The following is an 11,094-nucleotide window of genomic DNA, read 5'->3' as shown; positions in this document are numbered from 1 at the left end:
AGTAAGGGCGATGCAGCTGTGTAGTTGTGATACACGTGTCTATATGCTAAGATTAATTACTTTTGTGTCATCCCAAGTCATTTATTCTGCATCGAGTGTTAAATTACAAAACTGAATATTTTGGCAAATCTAACATCCTCAATGTTGTTAACCTAAGAAATGGTATTGTCCGTCTGACCTTTCCTGACCGACTACTCTGGTGTAAAACTTCGCATATTTCACTATACAATTCTACGAAGTGTTTACTATTCCGATTCGTCGAAATTAAAGTGAAAGTTGAAGAAACTGCAGGTAAGTAAGAGAACGTCTACCAATTTTCTCCAAACCCAGATCTGATCTGGCTCCAACCAAATAATAATATTTCGATATGCAGAGCATGGGTTTGTTTAGGGAACAAACGCGATTTTTGGCCGGGTGGGGCGAGCACGAAAAAAATCGGGTGCGGGGGGGGGGGGGAGATATTACTCGACATCATGTACAAGGCAATAGATGATGGTATAATTTTTGATGCAGTTCGTTTGTTGACAATACTATCACATTGGGTATGGTAAGAATTCAGCAATGTAGTGACAACACGATATCACATTTGTCTGAGCATTTACAGAGGGTTGAAATCCATGACAGTTTCAGTTTTGTACAAAAACAGGTGTGTCTCGGGGACATATTGGACGCTTTGTTCTTTAACATGTTTATTAATGAGCTCTCTCTTTTGTCTCATTCTTTACTGTGTACGTCTTATTACGTTTTGACATTGGTTTTTGAATGTTTCCTGATAGATGTTAGTATATTTTACTTTCGAATACTTGTCCCCTTTGGCTAAAACTGTTTTCGAATCAAAATTAAGCGAACAAGTAAGTAGATACATACATAAATGTAGCTCTTGATTTGTGGCTTGTTGTATCAATTTTTTTTAAAAAGTGGAACTCGTTGAAAATTTCAGTGTATGTCGACAGACAGATAGACATATACAGACAGAGTGAGTGAGTGAGTGAGTGAGTGAGTGAGTGAGTGAGTGAGTGACTTACTGACTGACTCATTATACCGCCTTTACTTGTAGGTGTAGATATAAAATTCTTTTGCAATGTCACCGACTGTGAGTCGTGATATTTGAATGATAGAGTAGCTGGCTTGAAATCTGCAAGTTATTGATTCAAGCCTCTGCTGCCGTTTGTTTAAATGGCCCAGTCAACCCAGGTTTAAATTCGGGATCTAGTACAACAGAGGTTGTTATGTGAAGGATTTAATCCTATCTATGAGTGTATAAGAGTTATCTAAAAAAACTAGCATCGGTATCATCACTACTGTTATCGAGTTTGCCATATACAAAGCTAGAAAATTGCGAATTGGAAGAGTTATCCATAATTTTTTGAGGTCAGTAAAATGAGAGAGCCTCAGTACGCCATACCTGGTTTTCTTTAACCCCCGATTCTATGAATCTGCGGCCAAGCAGACGTTCCACAAAGTTGGCATAAAAATAAGACCATCAATCTTGTAAAGCTTTGTCAACTCTTTTTCATGTGGTAAACAATGCGTTTCTCTGGAAATTGTCTGTGTGTTGTAAGAATCGAGTGTTCTGCATGAGAACACAAGTCGATTTCTTAGCTGACCAACAAATCATATATAATTGTTTCATCGAAATAGAGTGATTTTATAGCAAATAAAGCTCCTATTTTAGAACACAGTGAGATGTCTCCTCTAGTCTCCTTTATTCATACACTTGGACAATGACGTATGAGGAGAATTCAAAAAAGTAGATGTGTTATAACGTACAATTTATGGCGCAGTTTACTTCGTCATTATTATCGTAGCAACGGGTAAAAAGTTCAAACACAAAATTGTGTATTAATAAGAAAAATACATCAAATACCGCCTCAAAGCATACTTAGTAAGTTGAAAGGCGACGACAAACTCTTCTCTGCTATCTTGCAAACCATAAACACTTCACCTACTTCGGAATAAATCGGGGTTTACAAGTCTGAACTCACATGAACTGTATCCCAGAATGACATCATTCTTCTTAGTAGACTTAATTGTTTACAGATTTGAAAGAGACCCTTGAAATGTCAAAGTACGGATGTACAAGTAGGCAATACTTTACCTGTGGCTTTATATCCACTGTGTGGCAACGATGACAACATCGTCTACATAATGACCCATGGATTCGCTGAAAATAAAACGAAAGTTGAAACGTGATTAACTATCAAACACACAAATCGAAAATAAAGTAACAACAAGGAAAATGATAAAAATATTTATGGAAATCTGTATTTGCAGAATAACGTAAACATTACACGTTGCAGTTTGGCGTCAGGAATTTTAAAGTTTCACAAAAAATACATGATATGTAAAATCTCTTTCGTTTGAAACTGATTTCCTCGAAGGCAAACCACTTAATTCCACGAAGCGCACAATGCCTGCTGTCTGCGAACTCGACGTCGGGTCATATACAATTCAAGGCTCGACCATTGTGAACATGGGTAGGGTAGTCCTGAGTCGGGGTTTCAAATGAATTTCCTTGGATATTATTTTAGGCTGGCGTGACATATCAAAGTTTAGTCTATTTTATTTCCACGCCACATTGATGTAAATGATGACCACTGCATTTAATGAGTACGTAGAAACGTAGAACAGCTGGTAGACATCCCTTGGAATCACTACTACTAGTAAGTTACTCTAGATCTACCGTTGCCATTATTCACACTTTGTAAACGGTGAATCTGTGTGCGACGTGGACCCTTATAATATTAGGCAGCGCAGGTGAGTCTATGAAACCCCGAACATTGCGCTCGTTCAAGCACAGACAAGAACTTGTCGGTGGTTCAAACGATTAACTTGCTGTACTGCCTGCTTTGTGTATTCTGGATAATTTTGGAAATATTTACTACCGTGACTATCATGAATATCATTAATGCAAATTCAGTAACAAAATCATTCGCCTGGTTTATTAAAAAGCAACCATACGAAGTCTCTACCGTCATGTCAAAATATTCACTATAGCACTGCTTACAGACGGTGTCCGGGAGGGACAATTGTTAGACTCGAAGCCCGAATTGCCGTCTGCAAGCAGGGCTAGTAGGGACAGTTGTCAGAATCGAGTCCCGAATTACCCTGCAGTACTAGGGACAATTGTCAGAATCGAGTCCCGAATTACCCTGCAGTACTAGGGACGACTGTCAGATTCGAGTCCCGAATTATCGTTTGCAAGCAGGAATAATAATCCACGGGCTGGGCTGCTCGGCAAGCCCGTGTTGACCCGCCGTCCATTTGAGAGCTACATTCGCCATTGATGCAAATGGAAAATGTTCGTCCTTTCGATTTCAATTCTAGTGACTGTACATAGTTTACAGAGAGATTTTCGTATTTCTGATGATCCTCTCTGATTAATGTATTTATTCTAAATCTGTTTTACTTCAGTCTGTCGTTGAATTTGTAATATACGATTTTTTCATCAACTTGAAAAGTGGTTGTGGGTGTATACTTGAATTGATCGAGACATAATTTTATGCATATGCGGAAATATAATTTGATCTCTGACTGTTTTCCACGTATATATATATATATATATATATATATATATATATATATATATATATATATATATATATGGATTGCTCGAAATAGGATGGCATTTTAGAAGTAAGCTTAATTAACACACAGAAGGGGGAGGTGTAATTTATGGGTATGTAAACTGTATTAGGAAATCTCTGTAAATTTCTGCTATTGCTCCTGACCAACATGAATATAAATTATCTAGAAATTAAAGACAAATTGAAATTCTAATACATTGTTGTTCTCTATTTACTATATTCACAGATGTGATTGAGCACGTTAAACTAGAAAGATGAGTGTCACCATACTGGATGATAGTAACAGACACCGGTGGTGTGAGTTTGGGTATGTACTGTACTACAAAACATTACAGTCCATTCAGGATGAAGAGACAACCTTGCTGAGTGGTGTGGATCCAGATACTTTTACGGTTGAAAATTTGATAGATACTGTAATTCAGAGTGAAGGTCGTTCCGGGCAAACTGCGCAGATATATACAGATGATGGCAAAGCACTCACCAATGATCCATGGTTTAACACGTGTAAGTTTCATTTTTGCGTTGCTTACAGATTCTCTACTGTATAAGTTGGTGCTCTCATTAGGATAATGTCATAACAATAAGATTTCAACTTACGATAATTTTGTTTCTACCGGGGTTCTAGCAAATTTTCAGTGTAACGATGGAGTGTTTTTAATTGAATTGATTGTTTTGAAGTAAATGAAAGTATATTGTATTCAGCTGCTCTAGACTTGTTCTTAAACTTATTTCGTCAATAGAGTCAGCGTTATGAATTCTTTTTTCAGTTATAACTTCATACTGAAAAGCTCAATCGTAAGATTTTAAGTAACTCGCTGCGAATTTCACAATATCATTCGGCTTTGTTGTTTGATACAACCACGCAGAAACAATTAAAATACTTTACATGCATGCTACACTTTAAGATAGCAAGCTTGACTGAGTACAGTTTCTTGCTACATTTTGTCCAAGTGAAATGAACTACATATGCCACCATACAGACATCAAATGAATACCGCAAAGTACATTTTACGCGCCTTCATCGGGAGTTTGACACTAAGAAAGTCATTGGCTCCCGAATGCCTGCATGGAGTTGCAGTACATTTAAATGATTCATTTCATTGAGACTAAACAGAACAAAAAGCTGAATAGTGTTGTGAAATTCACTGTAACAGGTGAGCGTTTATCAATTGTTGAATGGGGATCATGGTATTGAGTAGTGAAATGAGAGCGGGAGTGGAAGGGTTAAACGAGGCCTGTGTCAAATGACATTAATCTAGATTTAGAACTGTTAAATGTGGTATTTAATCAAATAATAATGTAATCATCAGCTTGATATGAAGGTCTGTATCGGTACAAGGTTCACTGATAATTTACCAACTCCACATAGTCTGCTTTGTTGCTTGTAATTACGAATAATTAATATATTACCATTTCAATAAATAACCTTGTTCCCATATGTCGATATATTTTTGACGACCGCTATCGCATTTTCAAAAACTATTATAATAAATGTATTTGAAAATATTATTTCTAAATCATTCTTCATTTTTTAAAAATCCAACCAGCCTATTTTAAACATTTAGCTCATAAAAATTTTCATGTATGGTTAAAGAAGTTTATATAAACGCGAAACCAAGGAGAAATACAGCCGTTGGTGGCGCGCTGACAGTTTACGAGCTTATACTATCGGAGGGCGAGCATTTACGATTTTAAAGATGCGTAGAAAGTTGTTTATGTCAGTGCCCATGTCAGTGCCTCACTGGTTAAAAATATGCAGAGATCTAGAATGGTAATCTTTGTCCAGGTTTAAATTGAAAAAAAATATATTTACACGTCAATGACCTTCAAAATGTAATAGATAATATTTGTATATATATACTTGTCTTGTGGCATGTGGCACTACGCATTCACATATATACTTGTCCAGTGGCACGTGGCACTACGCATTCACCCGCCTGACGAGAGTGACCAGCTATACTCTTCATATATATATTATACATATCTTTGCTGATATGGATAGACAGTTATGGATAACACTTTGTTGATTGTGTCATTTTGACGTCTTGAATTCATACTATTTTTCAAAACATATCATGACTGATAAAGAGATTTTACAAACGATTACCATCGCATTTCATTCAACAGTACATTGAAACGAGAGTCAATTAATTCAGAATATATCTCTTTCTGTTATAGGGAGTCTTACAAAACGCAGAATAGAGTCTGAATCCTTGCTTTTTGTTGTGTTTAGCCCCAATCGTAATGTACACTTCAGAAGTAAACCAAAGCTGTCCCATATTATCGGTCAACACATTCTTAGCGTCCATGTGATGATGGACAAGACGTATTCGGTGGGAGTGGATCTTACCATAGATGACATAGGGGTGAGTTTGTATATGTATGTATGTATGTATGTATGTATGTATGTAAATGTATTGTGTATGTAAAATTAAGTCAAAATCAATTGTGTTTTCAAAAGGTCTGCTAGCCCCAGAAACAACTGAATAGTTAATCTCTTACCCACTTACAGCTGTTAACAAAACATACTGATATTTATCACAATATCACTGTAAAGACACTCATAATTTCTGCATTTCATAGAACCTGAAGAGAAAGATCTATAATTTGACTGATATTCCGACTAGTTGTCAGAAATTGAGGTAAGTAATGTGTTAAGATTCAGGTTTACATTTTATATAACACAATAATGCTCAACGCTCGTTACCCACTTTAAGTCATTTCTATTACCTGCCCCTTTTTCCTGCTTGGCAGTTTGTACATCATTCGCGTGAATCCCCACAAAGTTATCATCAGCTCCCACACCAGAACCTTAAGGGGGGTTTCATTCAACCGTCTGTCCTTCTGTAGACAGCCAAATTTCAGATATTAGCTACTTAATTTCAATCAAACCCGGCATAAATGTCAGCACTTTAGGGTCCATATGTAAGTCTCCTAATTTGGTGAATACCGATAATGAGTTTTCCTATGACTTCTTGGCCTTTGACCTTGAGTTTGCACAATTAATCATTTTCGGGGATTTGTCAAACTATGTAGAACATGGGTTCAAATTTCATATAAATTGGGACATATGTCGATCACAACAAATCCTAAAAAGCTACAAAACTTGAAATTGTAATTGGGCAATATCCTAAAAAGAATGCTTCCTTGACATTAATGTGCATGTATTAAGGATGACAAAGATGCAAGACACAAATATGTTTGTTTCACAGAATTTTCAGAAATTGAGCCATGCTTACTGGTATTGAATATGCCATTTGATATCAAATTTTATTTCAATAGTATCGATGGGCAGAACAATACTCCACTAAACAAAGACCTGGATGAAAATAGCACTGTAATGGTTGCTCTTGGATCTGAATTTGGTGAAATCTATCCCTCTAAGAGTGAGAACTTCAAAGCAGACGTTCAGCCATGTGTAACTCAAACCAAACCTGGATTAGCTATGTTCTATTCAGCATTATTTGTAGTAGTAAGTGTATAAATTCCTCTATACGCTGTTCTGTTTCTTCTATCTCACCGTCATTCAGGCTTAGAAGTCAGTGGCATTCCGTAGCCCACACTATCCAATTCAAAATCACACTTCTTATCCAATTCAAAATCACACTTATTAGTTATTTTTGTTGTTGTTTTGGTTACCTAGACTTCTCCGCCTACCTTTCCCCAAAGAGTCCGTGGAATACAGCATCTGTGATTGTAACGTACTATGTCTATACCACCTCTTAACTTGGACAGTTTCTGAATAGATGAAAATTATTCTTAATTTTCGAGGTGGTGTCAGCTTTACAATCTTGAATGAAAACGAAGGGTTTTTTCTTGTTTCTACAGACACGAATTTTATTTTCTGACGAAAGTTCAAAGACAAACTTCATTTTCCCTCTGTCGCCAGATAATAAAATATGTTTGTCTATGTATCCAACTAATATGATAATTCCTTCGTACTAAAATGATAATGATGTGGATCGTTTAATTTTAGGCTGAACATGTAGAAGATTACACAAATACCACCGTTGATGGCACCCTTGGATTTATAAGACGACTTACTGGATTCCCCCAAAATGCACGTAAATTGCCGTAATGGCGGTCCATCTTCTTGATCGTGTACGTCAACATTGTCGATATTTTTTCGGCTTCAGAAAGTGTAAAAATAATATTCAACCTCTCTATCCTTCGGGATAGTGATCATTGATATTATACCGATCCCATGACCAGTATTTCACGATAGTTTTAATGTGTGTAAACAAATATTATATACGAGAACCGATCGTAAGGTCAAGGCCCTTGTATTCAATACTCGCTCAGAAACTACGACAGATTGCTTTGGTTGTCGTAGGCTGTGACACGTGCAAGTGCACATGGCGGAATTACGCTCTTTGATTGGTCAATGGAATCTGTCAATCAATCTCGGCGATCGGTCAATTTAGGAATTGATGTTCACAATGGTGTGACGACCGTGCGTTCGCCGTATCTGGACTATCGCCGTTCTGTATGGAATTTGTGACAGTTTCCCTCTGACACAAAACATACAGTTCAAAGACTTGTTGCAATGTATACAACGATGATATTTCATACGGTTGACAATAAATTTGGCATTTGGATGACAAGGGGACGTCCAGTGATCACGTGATACAACAAGCACAAATACGGGTGTTTGTTGGTGAAAAATACGCATGTGTATCTGCAGGGCTCTCGACTAATCAGAATGCGAGATTGGTGACAGGTGACGTACACATTGTAATATCGTCCTGGTTAGATCTTTGCGTAATACAGCAAATAGGCTCAAACAATAGTAACCAGTAGCTTTAATTAGTTCTAACAGCGAATTAATCAATACTCTGGCAAATGTACGACAAACGGTGGCCAAATCTATCAATTAATGTCATTATTCAACCGATTCTAAACTTTATCTTCTATTAAATTATAAAGAAAGGAGAATAGTAACTTCTCGAGATAAATAAGTGTGTTGTTATAGTTAGAGATATTTTGATCATTGCAGTTGGCAGGCTAACTACATTCATGATATTAACCTACTTCTTTCCTTACTGTTGTTGGACGTTGAAGGTCGGACTCCATCCTTTTTACACTTCGACACCAGCCACGACACACACGTCCACGCCAGGTAAAACGGAAACTTGTCTGTATACTCTTCAATCAGATCATACCGATAGTACGACCAAACAATATTGGATTTGTTTTGGATTTTTTCTATGTACATACTGAAAGAGAAAGGGACGAAATATGTTGAATCAGTGACCAGATGTCTGTACAAGGTCATCTTTAAGTCGAAAACAAGTGAAGACATTGGTGGGAATTGACATAGAGTAACGAAACTTAAAACTAGAAATAGTTCACTATTTAAGACACTGGCTACCAAGTTATAAGTAAAGACATTCGTCTATCGTGTTATATAATGAGCCCGATACGAATTTTGTAATAAAACGACACACATGCTTACGAATTTTCAAACTAATATCATTTTGACTACGTATGATCTAAGGATTCAGATAATTAGTTATTTGGCTGTAAATAAACCTCTTTTCACACCTTTGTACACTAACGTACACATCACAATAGTCAAAGACGCTACTTCGGGGAAGATATTGGTGTACGTTTTTGCCTGACTACAACCTCAAACTGCAATGTTGGCAATGGTTGCTTAGTAATTAATCCCAATAGTGCATGTCTACAATGGACACCAGGAGAGCGTAAATAACACGTCACCTGACTTCACAAATTCTTAACCATTGCAGCAGTTACATTTTATCGTTTGGCTGGACAAAATCTTACCAACATTGCTACATTTTATTTGCGTGAGCTACTGTTATCTTAGCTGATCGTTGCCATACCATATTACATTGTTCCGACATACACTTTTTCAAGCATGCCTGTCAAAATGGTTAAAGTGTAACGATTACCAGACGATGAAATGGAATGTTAATACGGTTTCGTGTAGCTAGACAATGTTTTGTTTCTGCTCTCATAGTTTTGATTTTTAATATACATACGTGAACACGGCAATCAGCAGATTTAGAAGTAAGCCGTTTGCTATTAAGACGTATATTCCCGTCATAATATTCAATATCCATATGGTTACAGTGGAATGCGGTCCTAAAATTAATATACAATAGCCCAAAAAAAGTCAAGACCATTATGTTTTATATACTCACGAGCATTCAGGTCATGTCCGATGCACTGTATAATATTTTACCCACAATTCTCTCTGATTTCTATGCTTGAATATTCCTGTATTCAATAATTACCTCTGTAAATCATATTTCTAAACATATCAAGTACAAGTATTATATTTGAATAATGTGCAGTAAAAAGTATGTTTAAGATTCGGACAAAGTTGCAACCTGTGCAGGAAAATGTACTTATCACTAAACAAAACACGTGCTTTGAATGAAATGCGTTTCAACATCACGGTATCACTAACTTTGATAGTCAGTTGTAGTCTGTATTCAGTCGCAGGTTATATTTTGTCATATTCCTAAAAAGAAAAGTTTCTGAAATATGTTTTATTTAAATACTAGTGTGACATAACCTATAACATACAATATGTGCATGTATGTGCATGCACTTAGAGAGGACTTGAACACATCAAATATAATCTAACGTCTTGACTTCATGGAACTTCCACACCATGTTAGTAATTTCAGCGACAATAGTATTAAAGATAAATTACAAAAAAAATTCAAGACGACTGTCGACAGTCTAAGTATTAAGAGTCTTAATATATAAATTATTATACATTTTCTTGTGTTATCATTATACCCATTCTATATATTTCGCGCAGTTATAACATTTGTGTATTTCCCTTAGCTTACTTACTCTGCACGTCTTTCAAGAAAGTCAATTGAAAGATTAAATGGAAACACCACTCAGGGAAATAAAGTCGTTTTCATAAAATATGGGTTCCGGAGAGTCATTTCATGGTTTTACATCACCTACAATTACTTAAACATTATGTTGATCTTGTGCCTTGATAGGATGTCTTTGTTATATGGGCCATTGTATAATGGATCCAACAGAAATGATATATTCATGGTCGTACAATGAATATTCATGAGATTTACACTGAAGAAAATAAGCACTCAGGAGTTAATAAAGCGGACAATAAATGTAGAGCAAGTAAATGTAAATCAACTTAAAGTTTAAAGTTGGTGTTTCATGGCAATCGCGTGTGATGTAAAATAAATTATCATGAAATAACTGACCAGAACCCACAGTTTATGAACATGCCTTCATTTCCTGTAGTGGTGTTCCTTTTTAACCATTGCTTAGACATCTGTATCCATTATTTTATTTTATCTTAATAAAGCATCACCAAGAAATGGGTCGCAAATTGTTCTTAAACCTAAAAGCAATTGCTACGTGAAAACATGAAATCTAATTTCAGTTTTGAATACTGAACAGCTGGGCAAGTGTATGTTGTGAGGAAATAACTGAAATCAACCAAATGGGGTATCTAGATTTTAAAAATTGTAGTACCTGCTATTTCCACTTC

General features: G+C 36.2%; 1 protein-coding gene across 2 annotated transcripts; it reads left to right on the top strand.

The window, feature by feature from the left end:
- Positions 1-216: 216 nt before the first annotated feature.
- LOC144436645 (uncharacterized) lies at positions 217-9,026 on the top strand. Of its 2 annotated transcripts, none has more exons than XM_078125485.1 (6): positions 217-291; positions 3,814-4,091; positions 5,766-5,953; positions 6,171-6,229; positions 6,870-7,059; positions 7,564-9,026. In XM_078125485.1, exons 2-6 carry the CDS (start codon positions 3,842-3,844, stop codon positions 7,663-7,665), a joined length of 789 nt encoding a protein of 262 aa, XP_077981611.1. In that variant the 5' UTR covers positions 217-291; positions 3,814-3,841; the 3' UTR covers positions 7,666-9,026. The 2 variants fall into 2 exon arrangements, with proteins under 2 accessions (XP_077981611.1, XP_077981610.1); XM_078125484.1 differs by lacking the exon at positions 217-291 and adding an exon at positions 2,626-2,757.
- The last annotated feature ends 2,068 nt before the right edge of the window (positions 9,027-11,094 follow it).

This window comes from Glandiceps talaboti, chromosome 6, assembly GCF_964340395.1.
Source record: "Glandiceps talaboti chromosome 6, keGlaTala1.1, whole genome shotgun sequence".
NCBI classification, from domain to species: Eukaryota; Metazoa; Hemichordata; class Enteropneusta; family Spengelidae; genus Glandiceps; species Glandiceps talaboti.
The sequence above is the reverse complement of the archived record's forward strand: the minus strand, read 5'-3'. Positions and strand labels throughout refer to the sequence as shown.